The sequence below is a fragment of the Rattus norvegicus genome, chromosome 1 (assembly GCF_021556685.1).
Source record: "Rattus norvegicus strain SHRSP/BbbUtx chromosome 1, alternate assembly SHRSP_T2T, whole genome shotgun sequence".
NCBI classification, from domain to species: domain Eukaryota; kingdom Metazoa; phylum Chordata; class Mammalia; order Rodentia; family Muridae; genus Rattus; species Rattus norvegicus.
The window spans coordinates 259,856,025-259,879,367 of NC_141534.1; the positions used below are offsets into that span (position 1 = coordinate 259,856,025).

Consider the following 23,343-nt stretch of genomic DNA (forward strand, 5'->3'; position numbering starts at 1 on the left):
CCTTACTGTACCTCGAGGTTAGACGTTTACTGAGCAGGTTTGCATGTTGACATCTGCATCAGAGGTTGAAAGAAACAGTATTTTAATACAAACAATTGCTCTAGGAAAAGGAGGAGCTTGAGTAGCTCTGTTGTTTGTTATAGCTGCTTGTAGGCAGCATGCAGATCTCACATCTCTTTAATAAAGTCCAAAAGACTTTATTCTAGACGATTACATAAATAGAAGCTTTTAGGCTGTGAGCTAATTGCGTTTTATAGAGACACTTCACTTGTCTGTCTTCTACTGTGTGTTTAGATTCAGAATAAAACATATATGACACTCCAGATGAACTGGCGGTAATATTTGCAACTCCACATCACTCCCTCACAGCAGCCTGAAATGACCAACTCGAGGCAGTGCCATTGGCTAGCTCTTGGAGGAGCTTTGCCAGCCTGTGCGCCTTGAGGATCAGGCAGGCAGTGATCCAGAGTGACAAAGGATAGCTCTGAAACAGAGCTGGGGCTTGACTGTTTCCTGGATACATGAGAGAAAAGGTTTACAGATTGATTAAGTATTGTTCAGTCCTAAAATGTAAACCCACATTTTTATTTGTGCATCCTCTTCACTAACACCATCTTCTATTGTTGCCAAAGGGGCTCAGGTCCAGACTTATTTTTTTAAAAAACGCATAAATGTGGCAAATGGTAGGCATTCAGTAAGTATATTTAAGTGAATGAGTGAGTCTCAAAATGTTTTGGTAGAATTCCTTTATAAGGAATTCCTTCATAAGGTGTCTCTTAGTCCTACCACTACGTTATGTCTCTCCAATGCATTGATTCTCACTAGGTCTTCAACCCATTCCTTTTAGGCACAGGTTATGGGTGATAAGCACTGTCCTCTTCTGTTAGTGCGGGTGTGGGACTTCTTCCTTGTTTTATTTCTTAGAGAAAAATAGGGTTTGACTGTGGTCTGTGTTTCTTCATTGCTTCTATTCTTAAGGAATTTCTTACTCTTGCCCTAGTTATGCTGCAGTGTAGCAAACATTCAGCTTTAGAAGCTGTCATTTTGATATTTTCCCAAAGCTGTTAATGGAATAGAGCATTTTAATTGAATGGGATGTATATTTTTATTTGTATCATTTTTAATAGTGAATTTAGAATGTTGTACATTTTAGTACTTTCTAGATGAGTGTTGGATAACTAATACATTTGTGTTGACCCTCTATAATATAATTTTGTGATTTTTATTTTAAATCCCACCAGCTTTATGAACTTCACTTAGAATCTTATAAGGAGATATATATATATATTTCAGTGCCAGAGTACTTGCCTGACATGCACAAGGCCTGGGTCTCCATTATCTGTCTTCAAACGAGAAGAAAGAACCATCACTAACCACTAATATATAGATAACCAAATACATAACTAATACATTGATAATTGAATGCTTAATTCAGTAGCTCTGTATTAACAGATGGTTAACCATGTCTATTAGGAACAAGAATTTGTTCAGAAGCAACAGCAAGAGTTAGACGGCGCTCTGAAAAAGATCATCCAGCAGCAGAAGGCAGAGTTGGCCAATATTGAGAGAGAGTGCTTGAATAACAAGCAGCAGCTCCTGAGAGGTATGTAGGAGCCCACAGGCACACAAGACAGGGCCTCAGCAACACGCAAAGGCTGCACTACTTATGTTGTACGCAAGAAGGCCTCATGAGATACAGTGGAAGTCTCCACAAGTGCATCCTTAAAGCCGACTGGGATGTAGCTCCGTGACAGCAGGTGGACTTAGTGTATGCATGGTGCCCTGGACTTGAGGGCCTGGCTCATCTCGGCACCTCAGACGTGAACTCCCTCCCTCCTTCCTTCCAAACAAACAGACAAAAAGCAACCACCCAACCAAAAACACTTCCTTCTAGATAAGCTAGAAATCTATTTGAATAATTTTATATAGTCACTATGCCTTCTAATTACTGGTGTGTGTGTGTGTGTGTGTGTGTGTGTGTGTGTGTGTGTGTGTGTGTAAAATGAGGAGATGATAGGATGGAATTTTAAGACCTTATTCCTCCTAACAGATTAGTTTTTAAGTTAGAATTTTGGCATTCTTGGTAGAAGATTCTTAGTTTAGGACATTAAAATAAAATAAAAAGTGATAATAAATGCTATTTTATGTTGGTAATATTTTCTTTATACCTTAGAATATCAATTTGTATGTATGTTAGTATATATAAAATACTTTAAATACTAAAATGAAGAGTGTTAGTTAAAAGAACCAAGTGACATTTTGAAAACTACTTCCTTGTAGCCCGAGAAGCTGCAATTTGGGAGCTTGAAGAACGACATTTACAAGAAAAGCACCAGCTGCTTAAACAGCAACTTAAAGATCAGTATTTCATACAGAGACATCAGCTGCTTAAACGCCACGAGAAGGTGAACGAAAGGGAACTTCTTTTGCTTCTTCCCACGTTTTACTTTAAAATTATTTCATTGCGAAGTTTATTTTCTTAGAGGATGGATTCTTGACTTTATTCCTGTCTTTTACCCTAAATTTCATTGAGTTTTGAGTAATTGATTATGCTTTATTTGGATAACTTTTTTGTTGATTATACAATAGTTTAAAGATCTTATGAATTGTAATCTTCATTGTATATCTCCCTCCCTGATTCCAGTTGTAATTCAAGTATCTTAATAACATGTTATCTTAGTTAGGGTTTTACTGCTGTGAACAGACACCATAACCAAGGCAACTCTTATAACGATCAACATTTAATTGGGGCTGGCTTACAAGTTCAGAGGTTACAGTTCTATCTCTTGTTCCAAAGGTAGCTAGGAGAAGACTGACTTCCAGGTAGCTTGGATGAGGCTCTTAAGAGCCCATGCCCACAGTGACACGCCTCCTCCAACAAGGCCACACCTACTCCAGCAGCCTCCTAATAGTGCTACTCCCTGGCCAAGCATATTCACACCACTACACGTTTTTCCTGAAATTGGGAAAGTTTTATTGTAACACTACTGTCATCCAATAACTTTTCTTATAAATTATTTTTGCCTAGTATTTTGTTGCTCATTATGCAGTGAGGGAGGGTGACAGTAACAAATGCTGTCTTAGAACATGCATGCAGGTTCTGAGAGTTAAGTTATAGTTGCACTGTTTACATCTGCTTAAATCCTTCTCAGGAAACAGAACAAATGCAGCGTTACAATCAACGACTTATTGAAGAATTGAAGAACAGACAGACTCAGGAACGAGCTAGACTGCCCAAGATTCAGAGAAGTGAAGCCAAGACACGAATGGCCATGTTTAAAAAAAGTTTGAGGATTAACTCAACAGCTACACCAGACCAGGACCGTGAAAAAATTAAACAGGTATTTGAACAGATTATTTTCCTTTTGAGGGTTTAGCACATTTGAATGACCTTTAAAAGTACCTCATAATTGGGTTTGGACATTTGGTCTCAGCTTAGGACTGTTACTTTAACTTTCTGGGATGGGCAGGGTGCATGCTATGTACCAATTAGTCTTCCCACTCAGGACCGCAGGGGGCAAATCGTGCTCTCTCATGACAGGTCTCAGAGCATGGGGGTGAGATAACTTGAATAGCTTTTGCAGTCAGAAACATGTCTGCCCCGTGATACTTGCCCAGCCACAGATGACCTTCTGCCACTGGAAGTCATTAAGCAGTTAGAACACAGAGGCTTGAAGTCAGAAGGTTGTCCCTCTGCCTTTACCTGTCATACTGGCTGCAGGCTATGTTACAGGGTAGTGTCCCAGCTTCGTGGTCAGTATCTCAGGCTTTGTTAGTTGTCACTCTGGAGTGTGCAGATCATGCTGCTTCCTAACTGAACTGTTTTGTGTGTCTTATTTATAGTTTGCTGCACAGGAAGAAAAGAGACAGAAAAATGAGAGAATGGCTCAGCATCAAAAACACGAGAGTCAGATGCGGGACCTTCAGTTGCAGTGTGAAGCCAACGTCCGAGAGCTGCACCAGCTGCAGGTCAGCTCGGGAGCCCGGCAGCAGGACGTGCAGGGGCTGGGCGCCCATGGGGCTAACTGAGGGCTACTGTGGGGAAGATAACTCAAGTTCCAATATGCTGGTTATGTAAGAGCTAGAATCAAAAGCTTGGACTGCCTGTGTAGACTCACGAGGAGAGCTGTGCAGTGCTGTAGACCCTTGTTTTTATTTCATATGACCAAGATGAATGTCAACGATAGAGCTAAAGTAAAACCTGAGAAATAGTTTTTGAACCTGTCGTTAAATATGCCTTCTAGTATTAGTGATGGCATGTTTAAGGTTCTGAATTTATTTTTTCCCATTTAAAAGGATATGGCTGGCTTTTTTGTTTTTGTTTTTGTGAACAAAGTAAACATGTGGAACATGTCTTTGTTCAGTAGTAATGTAGTGGTTTAGACTTAGAGAGGACGGCGTTCAGAGTTCATACTGTGTGCATACATAGTCCATGTAGTGAGTGCCGGCAATGCCTACACTTCCAGAGAGAAGGAGGTCACTTTGATACTCTGTATATTGGTTAATTTACTGGAGTAGAATGAATATAATTAAAAAATTTTTTACCAACTAGAAAGCAAAGGCCTAATGTATTTCTACTTAAGTCCTTTTTATATGTGATAATAACAACTTTATATGATATTTAGTATTTTTGCAGAAAGATATAAAAGTTTCAAAAACAGTGAAGGTATTTATACACTTATAAGATAGACTGTTTCACTACTTTTGGCACATTGTTTTTAAAGGAGAATTTGAACTTCCATAATAGAATGATGTTTAGCAAATAATTTGCTATTTTGAAAGAAAATTATATCTGTTAAAAAGTACTCCCAGCCCTTGGGAGGCAGAGGCAGGCTATACAGAGAAACCCCTTCTCAGGGAGAAAAAACTGCTTCAGTGATCTGAAAAAAATTTAATACCAACTTTATTTTCAGAATGAAAAATGCCACCTGTTGGTTGAACATGAGACTCAGAAACTGAAGGAGTTAGATGAGGAGCACAGCCAAGAGCTCAAGGAGTGGAGAGAGAAGCTGAGGCCCAGGAAGAAGGTAACGTGGAAGCCGTGCTTACACTGCTGTGTGGTCCATGCATTGCTGTCTGTTGCTGGTTTTTTTTTTTTTTAATATTTTATTTATTTATTATATATATGAGTACACTGTAGCTGTCTTCAGACACACCAGAAGAGGGCACCAGATCTCATTACAGATGGTTGTGAGCCACCATGTGGTTGCTGGGATTTGAACTCAGGACCTCGGGAAGAGCAGTCGGTGCCCTTAACCACTGAGCCATCTCTCTAGCCCCCTGTTGCTGGTTTTTTACTTCTCTGTCTGTCTCAGGCTCATGACAGGGATGGATAGAGATGAAAAGGCGGTACACTATCTCCAAGCTCAGGGGCTCATGAACAGTGAGTGCAAGCTGGGGTTATTGTGGAGAGGTAGGTAAACAGGATGCAGGGGAGCAGAGCTTGTGAGCACAGGAGGGGTGCAGAAATCTGTGAGGAGGCTAAAGAGGTAGAAGCTGGGTGAGGTATGGAGCATGAATGAGAACTGAGGCAGGTGGGTGGGCTGGAAGGGAATGGGACCAGTGGAGAAAATAGAACGAGCACAAATATTATCACATGTCGAAAATTACAAGTAGTTCTCCTGGCTGGCAGTACAGGGTCTAGGGCATTAGGGAGGGGACCGCAGAGACCGCAGTCTGCAGGTGTCAGCTGGAGCCACAGGAGCACGGTCCTTGAACTAAATTTAAGATATGAAACAGAAGAATGGCTTGTTTCCCCTTTCCCTCAATTCCCCTTGTTTGTAGGGAACCCCGCTGCTGGCCTGATTGCACTGGCTAACCACTGTGTCTGGCTGTCACTCTGCAGTGCACATCTTTGTGACATGAGCCTTGTAGCCTGGTGTACATCTCAGTGACTCTTTACATGTAAACATGTGCTTAGTTTTCACTATGTGCCCGAGATCTTGTAAAGGTGTCAGACTTTGTTTTAAGCACACTTCAAAGGTGACATAGGTTGTACAGGAGACATCTTTTTTTTTTTAAAGATTTATTCATTTATTATATATAAGTACACTGTAGCTGTCTTCAGATACACCAGAAGAGGGCATTGGGTCTCTTTACAGATGGTTGTGAGCCACCATGTGGTTGCTGGGAATTGAACTCATGACCTCTGGAAGAGCAGTCGGTGCTCTTAACCGCTGAGCCATCTCTCCAGCCCCCAGGAGATATCTTTAAACTTTTAAAAATTAGTATGTACTGAGGGAGGGCATAAAATCACAAAGCCATGTAGGTATGACTTCTCACCGCTTATTCTGTATAATTTTGACACTTAATATTTATTTTAATATTAATTAAATTCAATTTAATTAATTTAGGCTCAATTTTCCCTATTTGTATGAGGACGATACTGTCTCCTCATGAAGGTTATTAAGAAAATTAAGTTCTGGGGATGTGGCTCAGTGGGGTGCTTGCCTGCTATGTGCTCAGTGTTCAGACATGTACTACTTAGTAAGTAGAGGTAAGAGGCTCAGAGGTTCAAGGTCATCCTTAGTTACTCAATGAATTGAAGGTTAGCCTGTGCTTATGACACTAAGTCTTAAAAAGGAGATGGGAAACCAGTTGAAGGAGTGATGTGTATAGCAGAGTCTCAGGACTTGAGGCCACAGGGGTTTATATTGCTACCTCTCTTCTTTGGTGCTATTATTATTACTGTTTTGAGCCAGGGTTTGCTTGTGTCCCATGCTGGCCTCAGACATTCAGTTCTCCTGCCTTAGGCTTGGCAGTACTGAGATGCAGGCATGCCCACAGCACCCAGCCCATTGGTTTCTGTTATCAGTGTGAACTTCACCCTCTCATTTTGTAGTCTTCTAGATGCCCTGTCTTCCTCGTCTCATTCCTGCTGTGTGTGAGGTCCTTATCATTTGATTTCCACCTCAACTTTCTGTGTCATGGCGTATTTATTTGGTTTTCTGGATTATATTCTTTGCCACCAGGTTTGTTTCTCTACTGTTGTAGTCCATGAGAATATAGGCCCCTTTGAGACGGAGTTTGTCTCCGCTCACTGATCTGACCCTTGCTTAGAGTCCTTGGCACACCTGTTTACATCTGATGGGCGAGCGTAAACCCAGCAGATACCAATTGAGCTCAGTATTTATCTCCCCTCCCCTCCTTCCTGAGGCCTTAGCAACAGGAAGTGTGCTTTCCACATCCTCTCTCACGAGTGACTTCCAGATTAGAAACCCAGCTCACACAGGTTAGAAATCTGCGGCACTCAGCATTCAACAAGGTGTTAACTGTGACTCCTTTCCAATCTGTACTCTCTTCTGCTGCTGCTCAGCCGTGTCCTCACGGGTGTCACCCTTAGTTTCTCTCCTTATTCTTATTTGGCTGGTGTCAACAGAGTACTTCTCCTCATGAGCCACTGAAGGGGGTTGATACTCTTCAGTGAGACAGTGCGCTGTAAGCTTTCTCACTCTGTGTGCTGTGGCACGGGCAGACAGTTCTTCCTACAGCTTCTGTGTCTGTGTCATGGCTCCGGCTTGTCTTGTCTGGAATACATTCTCTGTCCTGCCTGTCAGTTCTAACCATTGCTTCATGGCTAAGCTTATGCTCTACGTCTACTGGGGAACCTTCTTGTACTTTGTTTCAGCCTAAATAATAGCACTTTTCCTTTAAATGACTGATTTGTAGTTACTGATACCATTCATTCATTCACCATAACAAAATACTAGAAGATGAAAGCTTGAGAAGTCCGTGTCTAGAGTTCCAGCATGGCCATGTTTTGGTGAGGGCCACCTTCTTCTTCAGAGAAGAACTCTCTGCTTCCCCCTTAAAAGAATAGTAATCCCGTTTAGAGGGCTCTGCTCTTGTGACCTCATCACCACTCAAACCGTCTGTGTATTGTGGGGATGTAAGATGAATATAGTTTAGATCTTAGGTTTATGCGGCTTGTAGTTCAGTGTGGAAGAGAGACATACGTGTCCGTAACTGACACATAGGCAGGCCACACTTACTAAAAGGCTTGCTCCCAGGCTGCGAGCTTAGTGTAATGCTCACGTGCATGCCAACAAGGTGAGTTAGCTAGGGCCCCTCTTCTGTAGCAGAGAACCGGCCAGAGCTGTTGCAAAGTATGTGAACTTAAGTATTGAATAAAATGTTTGGGGCTAGAAGTTTGTTTTTGTTTGTTTTCATTTTGGTTATTTTAAGATTAAAAAGTTATGCATTAGTATCTAGGTGTGGGTTTGTGCATGTGAGTTGAGGTGCCTATGGAGACCATCAGATCTCTGGAGCTGGAGTCACAGGCAACTGTGAGCCACCCAGTGTGGGCACTAGGAGCTGAACTGGTCCTCGCAAGAGACACTGAGCCATGTCTCCAGATCTTGGCAGTGGTCTAATCGTGGTTGTCAGGATAAATCTGTGTACGATGTGAAACAGTGCATAATTGTCTGTCTTTCCCTCTTAAGACACTGGAGGAAGAGTTTGCCAGGAAACTTCAGGAACAGGAAGTGTTCTTTAAAATGACCGGGGAGTCCGAATGTCTCAACCCCTCAGCGCAGAGCCGGATCTCCAAATTCTACCCTATTCCCACCTTACATTCCACTGGGTCATAGCGGCAGCAGTGTCCTCATCTGGATTTGCCTTCTGAGTGCATCGTTGTGTTCTCTCCCACGCGTGTGACTACAAAGACAATCGCCTGCTTCATCTTGGTTTTTAGAATTTCTTTCTTGGATTTTATTGTTAAACAAAGATGAAGGGCAAACGAACTAAGATAGATGCTAGGCCACGCTGCAGCGTAGATCTGCAGGGAATCCCTAAGGTGATTCTGTGTATCAACCTTAGATACTGTATTCTTTAACACTCTTAGTGAAAACTGCCAGAGACATAATGTTTAAAGTTATTTGGAAAACATATCTGTTACATCACTAAGTATTAAAAAATATTGTTTTATCTGATTTCTCAATGATGCTAAATTCTATAGATAGGATTCTGCTGTAGAATTGGAATAATTTTCTTTGGTAAACCAACTCTTAATTTAAAAAAGCCATGAGTTACAGAAATACATTATTGATCGAGTACATAGATATATTTTTATCACTAAACAGAATCAAAATCTTTTAAAAGAGAAAAGTTATTTCAGTAATTTGTCACAAACATTAGCCTGTGTGGGTAGGAGCTAATTATTAAGGTGCTAATTTTTATTAAGATAGTGCCTAAAACACTAAATTTTAAACATATGTAAATGGGGTTTTCCTTTTGGTCAACAGGAACAAAGTACCCTTCTCACTGAGCATCACTTCTCAATAGAAACTTACATCCTAAAACAAAGGAAAGATGGAAGGATTGGCTTTAAAATGTGAGTCGACTGAGCCTGCATCTCAGCGAGTTCTGTCCGTCACTGGGAGCTCAGATGGCACTGTGCCAGTCACAGCTGCAGTTCTGAGGCTGGTCTTAGGGGACATGTTTGTCCACAAAGGACATTCATATGCGTTCATATCAGGCAAACACACACCCAAAGTGACCCTGGGTCGTTCCCAGTGAGGTTAGTCAAGAGCATTGTGGTTTTAGTTTGTCTCTGTTTAAATTAACTGCTTTGAGTAGGAAAAGTCTGAAGTCTTTATCATGTGGCAGCTGGTCATGTGACTGTTGAGGAAATGCTCACGCTTAATTCCTTTAGAAGTTCAGAGTCTCAGCCCCATGTCAGGTCAACAGTGTTATAAACAGCGCCTTTGTGAACGCTGCTCACTGCCTGCCATTGGCAACCTGTTCTCTTCTAAGAGTGCTGGGTACCAAATTGTTACCAGTGTTTATATTTCAAGGTCGGTGAAAAGTAGAAGTCTCAGTGTAATGTGGGAACAGCAGTCCACGTAAGAAACTGTAGATGTCTGTAGTACTTTCTTGCAGTTCATTTGAAACTTTGGATGCTGAGCTTTATCTGGTTTAGATGGTTAAAAAATGCATGTGTAATTTTAATTTTATAATTATTTTGACAAGCATAATTTTTCTGGACAACCTTGTAGGTGGTAGCCTTAACTTTTAGCCAACTTTGTTTTTTTTTTATATAAATATATATATACATATTATATATATAATGTATGGTTGTAAATTCATACACTTATCACATGAATATGTTACTATATACAGAACTCTTAATGCTTTATTTTCAGATGCTGGGTTGAAACTGTTTGAAAGCCTTTAAATATATATCTTTATAAAGTAATATTTAGGATGATGATGGAAATTGTTTATATTGTTATGATAAAAGATGGTATTATGTTGCCCAGTGTGTTTAATGAGTTATTTGAGGAGGAGAGGGGAGGCAGGCTCTCAGACCACTTTCTCCTTTAAGTTTTACAGATCAGCTCCCCAGTCAGTGGGTTTTCTTTCCGTTGCATTCAGGTAATCCAGACATGATTTGATCTGAGCGTCTCCCCTTCCTGTTCTTGACATTCAGAGTATTGTATCTGGGAGGGAGGGCAAAGGGTGTCTCCCTGAAGCCTGCCCTCTAGAGTCCCTGCTCCTGCTTGGAGTTTTCTTTCAAACATGGCGGCTGCCTTCCTGTGTGTGCAGGGACTGTTAGTGGAGCACACTCATCTCAGCACTTCAGGTTATGTGTAGGACGTGTTTGTAACAGAACATGCTGTTTCCAAGCAAACTTGCCTACTCCTTCTAAGGCCTTACCCCAAGTAGATAATGGTGATTGTTCTCTCCTGCATGAAGTACAAGTGGGGAGGGGCCGAGGGGCAGAGGCATCCGTTCATACGGTGAGTCTGTTCCTGTTTAGGTCGCTTGGTTGCTGTGGCAGAATGTGCCATGCAGAGCATAAAGGGAATTGTCAACAGTCACCTCCCCAGTCCCTGCATGCTGTGGACACGCCTCACCCCTCCCCATCTCTGCAGGTCCAGCTCCTAGAGCTCGTACAGGGTTTCCTCCCTAACCCTGTCGAGGCTCAGGCCGTGGGCTGCTCCATCAGCTGTTGTATTAGGTGGAGTCGTATCCAGCTCTTCCTTACCTTTTCTGCGTGTGAGGAGGAAGTTGGGAGTGTTTCTAGGTTGCTGACGATACTGGAAGCTTCTCCCATGTTAGGACACAGTGAGTGAGGACAGCAGGAGCAGAACCAGAGCTACCTCTAAGCAGTGTTTCCTCAAGCACGCGCTCTCAGGTCAGGAGACCCTCGCGGAGGCTCTCTGATTTCTTGAGCATCAGCAAGTCTCAGAAGTGATTGTTTTTGTATTCTTCCCGCTCCCTCACACCTTCATACTTTCCCCATCCTACACTGTGCTTATTAAATGACAAAGACTCTTCTAAGAAGCCAAATTTGGCCAAATTAATAGCTAGAAACATTGCAGAATAGAACACCTAGAGCTGCTGTGGAAGAAGGGGCCTCAGCTCTCTGACCCTTCTGGTCCTCCCTGGAGACGGCCATGCAGGATGCGGGGTGCTGATTTTTAATGCTTCTCGTAAGACAGGCCACAGTCGATGCCTCTGCTGTCCTGTTCTTTGGCTGACATGGTTTTAATAATGCTTTAAAATTTCTGCTACAAAGCTTGGAGTAAAGTGTTTTACCAGTTTCAAATGTTGGCTGCAGCTTAAAAAATGTGATTCTTTGCAGTATAATAAGTTCACAAGCTAAGTTTTCAAAGAGAATTTTGTTTCACAGTGTGCTTCTTGTCTATTTGGGATCAGAAACATGCCTTTTCAATCATGGGATTGTTAAACAATAAAATTATTTCTTAATCTATTTTTGGGAATCATTTTTTTAAATTAAAAATCTTAAAAATGAATTGTCCTGCCTGAGACACTTTGAAGCTTTTTTTTTTCCCCTTTTGGTTCTAGCTATATTATTAAGCTTTTCTTTTTCCCAGTCTTCTGGCCTTCCATGTTTATTACTGATGTTGTCTGTATATATTTTTTGAGGAGGAGAGGGGAGGCAGGCTCTCAGACCACTTTCTCCTTTAAGTTTTACAGATCAGCTCCCCAGAGAGCCTGCCTCCCCTCTCCCTCTCCCTCTCCCTCTCCCTCTCCCTCTCCCTCTCCCTCTCCCTCTCCCTCTCCCTCTCCCTCTCCCTCTCCCTCTCCCTCTCCCTCTCCCTCTCCCTCTCCCTCTCCCTCTCCCTCTCCCTCTCCCTCTCCCTCTCCCTCTCCCTCTCCCTCTCCCTCTCCCTCTCCCTCTCCCTCTCCCATTACCGACAAATGTAAATTTTGCTTTGCTGGTAAGTACCTTCCAACCTGTAAACTCCTCCTTTGGGAGATGTTAAAAATGTTTATGTTGGCATGCAAATGAGTATGTGCTTTTATCTCCCTTTCTTCTCACTGGGGTAGATTATTTGTTTCAAATGGATGAAAAATCACATGCTAAAACCCCCTCTTGTCACTGTCATCAATATGGCCTGTACCACTCAGTAGACGCCGTGGCTGCCTGGTTTGTCCTGGGTACAGCTTGGCTGGAGGAGCTCTTGATGCCACTCTCTAGTCTCAGAGGGATCTGTGCTCTTGAGCTCGTTCCAATCACTCCCCACTCTCCCAGTGAAACGAGAGGTGCTCAGACCCACTGCTCTCCCGCCGAAGACATGGCTGATGTCTGTTGTCCTCTTCGGATTTTGTCTGGAGAAGGTAGCACAGTTGGACTTTCCTCCCATTTCTTCTGGGTGCACAACTCTACGAAGACCTTTAGATGATGTCTTTTTAACGTCTAACTACAAGGGAACATTTCCCAGGCCTGATTAATCAAGGTAGGAATCATGAATAAGTAATACTTGAGCTCCAAAGTAAAAAGTACTGTCTCATAGGGTTTTCATTATGAAATTGATAAATTCTTTAAAAGTTAAAAGATGCATTTATTATTAAACACAGTGGGTTCTCTTCCCCATGGGTAGGTAAAGCAAGTTATCTGAAATTGTGAAGTCCATATGAATTCGTTTGCAAATATTCTCATGTTGGTCCCCCTGGGCAGCCATCGGGATAGTCTAGCCAAAAGACCACGCAGCATTCTCATGCTTGGCTCATGCATTGGTGCCACTCGCAGCCGCTTGTGGGAGTGGACCTAAATTGTGTGTTTCCTCTAGGATGGCACGTAAGGGCCTCAGGAGAGAATATAGGAAAGTAAGTCCAGACTTGGAAGAGCAGAGGTGTGGAAGTGGGTTTCCGTTCATCCATGCTTAGCTAATTGCTCAGCAATTGAGAGTCACGGCTTGTAACCAATGAACAGACTGCCGTGCTGAGTGCAGACTTCTGGCTTTACTGTGCATTTTCTTGAGGCATTTTATGCATGTGTATTTTCCTTAGACAGACATCTTCATCTATATATTTGGCTTCCACTCATACATTCATTGCAGAGAAGCTTGCTAATGTGTTGAGATTTCAAGGAACTTAGAGACAACAAAGTGCTGTGTCTGGTGTGTCCGGTTGAGGAGGTAACTTTCAGAAGCCTGCCTTCAGAGACCCCGGTGATAAAATGCTAAAGGCTGGGCCAAAACTACAACCAGTCATCTTGTCCATTTGTGATAAACAGGGTTAGAAGCAGACCTATTTAACCCAGATTCTTTTTCTAAACTTTCTCACATGATTAAACGTACATTAAAAAAGAAAAAAAAACCTTTTAATTGAAAAATTTTACAATTGAAATGATTTCTCATCTTACAGATCACATACAAGTGCTTTTAGACAGTGAAAAGTGCTTAAAACCCACCGTACCCGGCTTTTATGCCATTTCCTAGTGCAGAATGGGGGTGTGGAAGCCATGTTTCCCCAGTGTCAAGAATTCTGTACTCTCTTTTCTTCCTTGCCCACTGCCCCTCTTGTCCTGTCTGCTGTGGCCTAGTGTGGTGTCATAATTGTTACTTCTGGCATGTAGCTGTGGACACGGGCCACAGCTACAACCAGTCAAACCGTGTAAGCCCGTGGGAAGGTGATCGGTGTCCGTACCATGATAACTGAAATGTCGCCGCCTCTGAGGAAGCGACCTTCCGAGTTTCTTCAGCTGCAAGAACCACTTCTGTGACTGGAGAATTCAGAGCGGACAGGGGAGGAAGGGGCTGACAGCAGCCTTTGTAACTTACCCAACCCATCATGCGTCACCCACAAAGGTCCCCATTCCCATTTTCCATTTTCTGGGCTTAATTTTTAGGCAAAGCTCCAAGATCCCACAGCCAGCATTTCAGTAACTGGCTTCTGAGGCCTGGCAGGGGCCTGAGCTAAATGCTGAAGAAGCCAGGGAGCTCAGATCTATATAGCAGAGAAGCTAAGTCTCATATTAAACACTGCAGCTATTCCGCAGGTCCACCCAACCAATGGAGCTGTTTCTTTGTGTGTCTTTGAGTTTGCTGTATGTATATATTTCATTCAGACTAAAACACGTGTTGCTGGGTGACTTGGTCTCAGCAGGATGGTGACTCTTGGACATAGGCGCCCAAGAACTGGTCCAGGAACTTGGCTCTGCCCGGTGCAGCTTATGGCTTGATGGCAATACTTCTCTTCCTCCTCCCAGTATAGACTTGGTCACCTGAAAGTCCAGAGACGAGTAGGGGTTAAATACCTCATGACCTATGACCTTGCCCCCTTCAAGATATCTTGCTATTTTGTTACCAGGTTCTTTCTCACACTGCAGCAGCTCTGGTCTTCCCTTTTCCTCAGCTATGCAATACCATTTTCTGCATTAGTTTTTGCTTGACTCTCTCAAATGACCCCTTCTCTACTGAACCCCAGAACCTCAGAAGTCACACGCTGCCCGTGCTTACCTTTATCCCCTTTCTCTCCTTTGTTCCCTCGGGGGCCCGGGGGCCCCGGAGGACCTCGTGGTCCAGCAGGGCCCCTGTCACCTAGAAGGACAGAAAGGGTATGACACTAGTGTCTGAGTACAGAGCCAAAGGCATGGCACAGGATGGCACAGGCGACCCCAGTAAGAGGCCGCATAACAACTGGTCCTGTGAGCCCTGCTGTCTGTCACTCACCTTTGGGACCTGGGGTTCCCATGTCTCCTTTCTGCCCAGGGGGTCCTGGGATAGCGCCATATGCTGCAAGGAGGGAGAAAATCTAGCCTTAGACTAGAGCTTGCCTGAGGCTTGGGAGGTCAAGGGTTTGTTCAAAGCTACACAGATAGTGATGGTGTCCAGACTTGTGCAAGGAACCAGAGCTAGATGTCACAGATTTTACCTTCTTGGCTACGGGGAGAAGATTATTAAGTTGGTATTTGTCTGTTGGGCCCCATGCAAGACTAAGCAGGCTAGTGCTGGAAGAGCCCTCAAGATATACTTACTTCGGAAGAAGTCCATGAGGTCTTGTGTCACGTTGCTGTAGGCAGAGAAGACCTTGCTGATGCCAGGAGGGCCTTGTGGCCCTGGTGGGCCCTGGACAGTGTAGGCCATCCCTTGTAGCAGACCCTGACCTGCAGAATACCAGGGTACCACTTCACTATCATCAGCAGGAGGGCAGCACCCTCAGACTGCCACACTCGAAGCAGCTAAACTAGATGAAACCGTTTGAGGGAAAAGCCGTGTAGCTTCCTTCTCTGATAGCTAAAGAACGAGCTTCTTGGCTAACAACTTCCACAAAGCCCACCCACTCCTGACAGACTTGGTCTGAGCAGAGTACCAAGCCCTTTGCTGTGTGCCCTGGTCTCCATTACTCAGGTATCAGTCTGTCTTGGGGTCCCTTGCACTGAGATGATGTAAAATTAGGATGGGGTCTCCTCTCTTTCAGTCCCCGCCCATCTCATTCCAGAGTTGCTATCTGCATGGTCCAAGTACATTAAAAGCCAGGGTCGTTCTGCGAAGCCCAGATGCTGAGGTGCACACGTGCCCCTCCCCCTCCAAGGTCCACAGGTTCCGACTTACGCTGCATGCTCTCCGACACCCGCAATGCCAGCGTGTTATAATCTAGGTCTCCAGTGAAGCTGCCCCGGAACGATTCGCCATTGGTGCCATATACACCACCACCTGCAGCTGCCCCGTAGCCTCCGCCTGGGCCGACGTCAGTGCCGTAGGGGCCCCCATCTCCTGCACCAAAGGCTCCACCTTCGCCCAGGGAGCCACCATTGGTTCTCCCTGTGCCCATGGAAGAGCTGTAGGAAGTGCCCCTTCTGGCTGAGGAGCCGCTACCCCAGTTGTAGTCTCCAGGTGGTCCCTGTGGCCCTGGAGGACCTGGAGGGCCAACGATGAAGCTGCGGACATCAGGACCTGTGGGGTAGGAAGGTGCATTACCCCAGACTGTGGGGGACAACATGAGAGCTAGGGATCTCTGGAGTGTTAACACCCCCTAGAGTGAACTTTGAGGCCCTTGACCATGCACAGAAGGATGGTGGTGAGCAAAGAGACTGGTTTGTCCACACTGCTGACCATCTTACATCCTGCATAAGGTCTAGCGGGAGAGCGCGGGAGACTGACATCAAGGCACCTACTTGTAAGGTAGCTAATCAGCTCACTGCGGAAGTTGTCACTGTTCTCAGCTGCGTAGGTGGCCAGAGCTGCTGACACACCCGGGGGCCCTCGAGGACCTGGGGGACCTGGGGGGCCCGGGGGGCCTGCGATGGAGGACAGACCAGCAGCTGTGTGAGAGAAGAGAAAGAGGAAGGTCAGGATCCTGGGCAGAACAGCTAGATTCTCAGCCTGGCCTTGGCCTACGTTGGGCCCCCCATGGATTGGGTGCAAGAGATGAGGGCTGGGGGTGGAGTAGAGGAGAGTGGGCGAGGCCTAGTTGGTCCCTTTCAGGCATCATCTGGGAATGGCTGCTTCCAAGGGATGCTTCCACCCCTCACCCCACATCCTGTGTCCTCTTAGACCATCACTAGGCATTAGAACATAATACAGGGCAATGCCTTGTTCAGTGACTAATCCCATAGTTCATAGGCTCTGCAAGGGCCATATTTAGGAGCTTTGTTTCTTCCCATTTCCTCCCCTGCCAAGGCTCATGGTTCTTTACAGCCATGTGGCTCTATCCAGGGCACCAGGGCTCTCCTGTGCATGCTCCACTGGGGAAGGGCACATTAATTCAGTTCTCCATGGCAGCCCTAGAGGACTAGGGGATGCCCTCAACGCCAGGCTGCAGCCCTCTGCTCTTCTCTCCCTGTTCTCTAGTGTCCTACTGTGCAAGTATGACGACAGGTCCTCCACACTGATGCTGGACCATGCACTGCCTGGTATCCCGGGTGGCCCTGGGGGCCCTGGAGGTCCAATGATGTCTCTGTAGTCAGACCCTGGGACATCGATGGGCAGTAAGTAGTCAGTCACAGCCTGAGCCAAGGGTTCAGTTTCCATCCCAAACCTTTTGATGGATGTTCCTGCTTGGCCTTACCTCGGAGCATGGTCAGTAGCTCCTCATAGGATGTTCCTGGCAGGCCAGGGGGGCCCGGTGGTCCAGGATGCCCAAAGCTGATCCCAGAACCTAGGGAACAAGATCCCAAGTAGTTGGAGACTCAAGTGGGATAGGGGAGGGTAGATAGCAATTTGGAGGAAAAGTGGGGTCTGAGGAAGGGAAAGCACGGTGGTAGGAAGGAAGGTAGAGAGGAGCGGGATGCAGACACACTGTAGGCAGTGGCACCCAATGAGGAGAGCACTAAGCAGGGCTCAGGTACACTGCCAGCTGCTGGGTGTGGTATACCCATGTGCTCCTCTTGGCTTCTTTTGCTGTGCTCTCAGGCTTGCTCTTTCTGAGCAACTCTGGAGACTGCTGCCTCTGCAAGGGTCAGCGCAGCTGGTGGGCAGGGGTGGGAGTGCTCAGTGGGGCCATCTCAGTGGCATTGGATGCCCTTGTCCGTACTCTGTGCCCTCCTGACCACTCACTTGACATATAGTTGAGAATGTGTCTGCTTAGCTCTCCATAGTCCAAAGACAGGAGGGACCCATCTCCACTGACTCCTGGTGGTCCCGGGGGACCCGGAGGGCCCACCAGGTGCTGACGTAGGTACTGCCACACATCATTGCCTGGAAAGGAGAGGATTCCTTATGGATCAACCTAGGAGCCAAGTTGGGTCTACCTGCCCAGCCTGGTTCCCAATAACAGCTGGGAGTTCCTGGTTCTTGGTGAGCACGCATTCGTCAGCGGAAGTCAGCCTGGCTCTAGGGGCCTGGAGTGGAAGAAGCTGTGAGATTCCCTCTCCCATTTTCCATGTATTTGTACTCAGCACATAAGGCAGAAAAGTGAATGAGCGGCTACTTGTCACAGAGGATTTCCTCTTGCTTGCAGCCCTTACAGAGCTCACCACCCAGTGACACATGTGCCCTACAGAGCTCACCACCCAGGATACATGTGCCGTCCTATTGAGAACAGAAAAAGAGTACAGAGGCCCTACTCTTTCCCCACTCTGTCATACTCACGTCTCAGCATGGCCAAGATATCTTCTGAGGAGGAGGCAGAGGACAAGCCAACACCATAGCCTGATGCTGTGGGAAGAAGACCTTGGCTGACCTCCTTGGTCTTGGAGCAGACCCTCTGCATCCAGACTATGAAAGGTTAAGTCGATTGGTCATTGTCTTTGGGTGAAATGAATGAATGGGGCATTTCAGGCTAGTCAGGAGGCCAGAAGAGGCCAGCAATCGATGTTGGCTTTTCATAGGGAGTGCCATGTTCTAGAATGTTCTTTAGCCTGACTCCTACTAAACACTGCCAAGCTGAAAGGTCTCTTTTTCTGAACAGAGATGAGTCCATACTTGGGCACATGGTGGTCAAATGCTTAGCATGCCCGCCCCTGTTATGCCTTTGTCCCAGTCTGACCCAGGGTTTGCTGAGGATGGGCACTGTGGCCCAGCTATAATGGGTGTAGAATCAAAGGTGATGTATTCAGGAGAAGAGTGGAACAACCCATGAATTAAGAGATGAGCTTCGGGGAACAAGGGGTACACATTAGGAGGGCAGCAGAGCACAAGAAGTTTGACAGACTTACATCGCAAGTAACTCACAACCTGGCTTGCCAGCTGGGAGTAGTCGAAAGTCTCCCCTGTGATGGTGATGACAGGCCCTGGGGGACCTGGTGGGCCGGGGGGACCCTGAACTCCTGAGAGATAAGTCCTGATGTTGTCACCTGCCAACAAGGGATGAAGCAGTCAGGCCTGCTGCCGAGAGCATCTGACTTCCGTATGATCCCAGGAGGAAGAGAGAGAACCTGTCCTGGTCCACACAGCGCCTGAGCCTAAGGCCTGTGCTGTTCGTGAGGTTATAAACAGACAGGGCTCCAATTAGCCTTCTGTTTGACACATCACCTATACACAGGGATGGGAGGGGCATGGACACTTCTGAAAATGTGTTCGTGTGCATATGTGTGCTCGTATGTGTGCTTGTATGCGTGCATATGTGTATTTGTATGTGTGCATACAGACTTCCAGGTAGGATGAGGATGAGGCACATGTATGGACAGGAATGTTGGTCAGCTGACTACAGGCCAGCCTTCACACAGATTACCACCCCAATATTCCTTTTCCATCCCTCTCAACCTCCTCTCTGAGGGGTGTATAGGGGTGTGTGTGTGTGTGTGTGTGTGTGTGTGTGTGTGTGTGTGTGTGTGTGTGTGTTGGGGGCGGGGCACTCACTTTGCATGTACTCTGCAATATAGCGCTGGAGTTCCTGGCCGGAGCTGCTGAGAGATCCTGGAGGCCCAGGAGGTCCTGGGGGACCAGGTGGGCCCTGTGCGTACATAGTGCCTGACGACGTCCCTGGACGGAAGAGAAAGCATCCTGACTCAGCTCCTTCACTCTAGGTCGGGCCAGGGCTTTGTGTTCCTGCCTGGTCTGAGGCTTTGTCCATAGAGGAACTAGGATGGTGGCAAGCAGAAGGAGCACATCTGCAAGGGGGCAGAACTGGGTGCTGGCCCAGGCCAGATGTCCTGCCCCTTCCTTTCCTTCAGCACTCTGCTCCCCACCTCAGCCGCCTTCCTCTCAGGGCCTGGGAGCTCCAAGGGCCTGCTCCATTCTCTTTGGTCCCCAGGCACAATCGATGACACTGGATTTGCATTTCTTTCCTTCCATCCCCACAAGCCTGTGGCCTCCTTAAAGGTGGCTCTAGATCGTTAACAGGCAAATCAGAGAAGGGAAGGATCACCACTGCAATGGAGCCCTCAGGCTCCCTCGGAGGATGGGAGAGGAACTTTGGTCTCTGTTAGTTCTTACCATGAGAAAGACCACCAGGGATGCCAGGAGTGCCTGGGACACCGGGGTCACCTGCAACCCAAATCAAGAGTGTTGAGTGTACCTCCTTCTCTGGGCAGCTCCCAGTGAAGTTTAGCACCCTTAGTGGGGGCGGTCATTCCATGCTTGCAAAGATACCGTATCTCTCTTTGGGAAGGCTTCTGAAGGGCCAGAATTGCTCCAAGAGGGATGCACTCTGAGCAGACACACGCTCATACACACACATCCATACACACGTGCACACACGCACGCACGCACGTTGACACTGCACTGAGACTTGCACACACTTGTCCATTTCACAGTCACTCTTTGATCCACTTGTGTGGACCAAATGCACTTTGAACAAGCTCAGAGTCCTTGGGGGACAGCTCTTGCCACCTCACCTCCTACCCCACGTAGTGTTTGATGTACCCTGATGTCCTCTGAGTCCTGGAGGGCCTTGTACAAGGACGCCTACCAGTAGCTACTGTGATTTCCACTGGCCACTGTGAGAAGGTATGGGGACTTCAGACAGAACTCATGGCGTCTTATTCCACACAGTCGGTCAGGTGGAGACTGCTGACAGAGTCCCTGACCACCCTGCCTCTCTCCTGCTCCCATCCCGTGCTGCAGGCTGCTGAGCTGCTCATAGGCCGTGGCAGGAGGATCAAGAAGCGCTCCTGCCTGACCTGTCTCCTCCACACTATTTGTCACCAGGCAGATGAGCAGAGGACACAACATGATGGCTTCTGGGACCCCAGGACACTGTTCTTACCTTGGTCTCCCTTGGGACCTGGGGGGCCAGGTGGACCTGGAGGGCCAGAGAAGAAGGTTTCTGCAAGGAAGGAGAGTGGGGCTGTGGATGAAGTGCTGTTTCTGAGGAAGCAGCAGCTAGCACAGCCGGGCACACTGCAGATGCTCTCTGACATCCGCTGTGCCTGTGAATCCGTAAGGACATGTGTGGGGATATCTGCATGGTCAAAGGGTTGGGCATGACTGGGAAGGTGACTATGCAGATGGTGGGTGGGTGGGTGCATGCATGGGTGAATGGGTCTTCCACAGTGGCCAACACTCTTCTTTACTCCATCCATTTCTTTGTTAGTGGACACTTTTTTTTTTTTTTTTGGTTCTTTTTTTTCGGAGCTGGGGACCGAACCCAGGGCCTTGCGCTTCCTAGGCAAGCGCTCTACCACTGAGCTAAATCCCCAACCCCCCATTTCTTTGTTAATGTTGCCCTGTTTGTGTGCCTGTATCCTTCCTACTTCATCAAATCCCCGAGTGCAGTGGCCATTCCCCAGGGGCAGAGCTGGTTCTCGCCCTTCCGGCCAGGTTGCTAGTATAGTTGGGTTGGCTCCCATATTTTCCCCACAAGCAGCAAGGGCGATTCTGTATTCACTCTCCCCTCAGAGAAGATCGATGTGGAACCACAGACAGGTTAGGTCTGAGGTAGGAGTAGGTGTGACTGGATGACCCCAATGTTACCCGAGTCAGTCAGGAAGGATCCTGGTGGGCCGGGTGGGCCTGGTACGCCTTCCCCTAGGGAAAAGAAGCCCAGGATTTAGTCATGCCAACAGGTGTGTCAAGAGCCCCACCAGGATCAAGTCAGGAACGCTCTTCCTGAGAACCAGCCCAGGAGAACATGGGCTCTGGGCTCTGGGTTTCCTTGTCTCCCACCCCCCTGTCTTTATCCCCTCATAGCAAGGAGTTCAGCTCTCACCTGGTGGGCCTCTGGGTCCTGGTGGGCCTGGAATGGAAGGCCCTGCAGAAGGAAGAGAACGTGCTTGCTTTAAGGGCATGATTAACTCCTGTGGTCTGAGCTTCCTCATGACCTGCCTCATGACTCCCCACCTTCCAAAGAGCAATGAGTTCTTACCTGGTGGCCCTCGTGGGCCAGGTGGGCCAGGGGGACCTCGAAAGTCAACACCTTCTGTGGAGAGAAGCAAATAGAAACAGAAGGTTGGGCCAGGTTCCTCACCAGGCTCCGAATCTTTTACCAAGATGGCTAGTGTCTGGGCTACAGCTCATGCCCCAGTTGCACAACTACCCCCTAGGTTCCCATCTGCTGAGATGCCACCATTCTGAAGCAGAGCAGGGCTGACAACTGACAGTATGGCCATGTGGAGTGATGGGTAAGAATTGGGACTTCTGTGTCAGCCAGCCAGAGTTTAATCCCCACTTCTGCGTATCTAGCAGGTGACTTGAGGCAACTTTGCAAATCCTCTCTTAATCTCTGTTTCTTCCGCCATATGCCGGGGTCACTGAGACCCTCTCCATGGGGATAGTGGGATGGCTCAGATCCAGCGAGACGCCAACCAAATGTTGAACCCCTAATGCGCTGGCTTCACACTGCTGGGGTTGACTGGCTTCACACCGCTGGGGTTGGCTGCTTCTTCATTGCTTGACAGCCCAAGCGTTCAGGTGGGAGCCCAACTGCAGTCCCCCTTGGGCTCTTTGCCGACAGGAGGTCACAAGAGTCAGCCCTCCTGGGACTGAGACAACTCCAGCCGGTCACACTCACTCCCAGTGTCTGACCTGACCCAGGTTCTGCTGGAGGGCCACAGCCTGTTGGCTGTCATATTCTTGTGACTGTGCCTCTCACACAAGACATTCTCTGCTGTTCTTACCGGCTCCCACTGCAGAGCAGAGGACATGGCCACTCTGACTTGAAACTTCTCCATGACTCACTGGTGTAGCTGCCCGGGCCCTGACAACACTGTAATCTCTTCCATTCCCTCCCCAGCAACCCCTGCCCTGGATGGCGTGTGCACTCACGGGCAGAGAGGACTTCGGAGATGGAACTGCCACTGTTTAGGAAGGAGTCCCCAGCAAGTCCCGGCTCCCCTCGTGGGCCTGTGGGGAAGACACAGGGTTAGCATGCACGCTGCTTCAGTAGATTTCTGTGGGGAGGGGACAGACTCTGGGCGGGGCCAGACTCAGGGCGGGGCCTAGTTGAGGAAGGGCGAGGCAAGGAAGGGCGGAATCTAGAGAAGAGAGGCTGCGTTCCAGTTGAAGGAGGAAAGACAGATGGGGGGGGGGGGGGGAGAAAGTAGGGCCAAGGCAACGATGGCTGCTACTTCTGACTTTGGCCAAAGCTCATGGTGACTTAGGTCAGTTTTTCAAACACCATCGTTATCCCGATACTTAGACAAATTGGTGGACGGTAATGTTGTTATCAGAGTCTGGTGTCTGAAGCCCAAGGACTATGAAAATGGTGGTCTGTTTAACCTTGGCCAGAATACTACAGAGCATCCTGACCTGAGGAGCCCTGACCCTCTCA

At 47.1% G+C, this 23,343-nt stretch overlaps 2 protein-coding genes across 5 annotated transcripts in view; one reads left to right on the top strand and one right to left on the bottom strand.

Annotated features, from left to right (window-relative positions):
• Positions 1-11,716, top strand: part of Slk (STE20-like kinase) — a 55,753-nt gene extending 44,037 nt beyond the window's left edge. For 2 of the 3 annotated variants that reach the window (XM_087584760.1, XM_087584761.1), the window contains 6 exons: positions 1,474-1,603; positions 2,281-2,405; positions 3,153-3,341; positions 3,844-3,969; positions 4,914-5,027; positions 8,442-11,716. In XM_087584760.1, coding sequence (XP_087440886.1) covers positions 1,474-1,603; positions 2,281-2,405; positions 3,153-3,341; positions 3,844-3,969; positions 4,914-5,027; positions 8,442-8,588 — 831 coding nt within the window. In that variant the 3' untranslated portion in view covers positions 8,589-11,716. 3 annotated transcript variants of the gene reach the window in all.
• A 1,835-nt stretch (positions 11,717-13,551) lies between these two features.
• The window catches only part of Col17a1 (collagen type XVII alpha 1 chain), a 46,084-nt gene continuing 36,292 nt past the window's right edge, over positions 13,552-23,343 (bottom strand). Inside the window, 18 exon segments of one of the 2 annotated variants that reach the window (NM_001415840.1) lie at positions 13,552-14,476; positions 14,712-14,792; positions 14,925-14,987; positions 15,230-15,358; positions 15,807-16,148; positions 16,370-16,516; positions 17,054-17,164; positions 17,263-17,352; positions 17,751-17,891; positions 18,285-18,350; positions 18,851-18,988; positions 19,494-19,616; positions 20,070-20,120; positions 20,842-20,901; positions 21,549-21,602; positions 21,784-21,825; positions 21,940-21,993; positions 22,839-22,916. In NM_001415840.1, the coding sequence (NP_001402769.1) occupies positions 14,424-14,476; positions 14,712-14,792; positions 14,925-14,987; positions 15,230-15,358; positions 15,807-16,148; positions 16,370-16,516; positions 17,054-17,164; positions 17,263-17,352; positions 17,751-17,891; positions 18,285-18,350; positions 18,851-18,988; positions 19,494-19,616; positions 20,070-20,120; positions 20,842-20,901; positions 21,549-21,602; positions 21,784-21,825; positions 21,940-21,993; positions 22,839-22,916 (1,823 nt within the window). In that variant the 3' untranslated portion in view covers positions 13,552-14,423. 2 annotated transcript variants of the gene reach the window in all.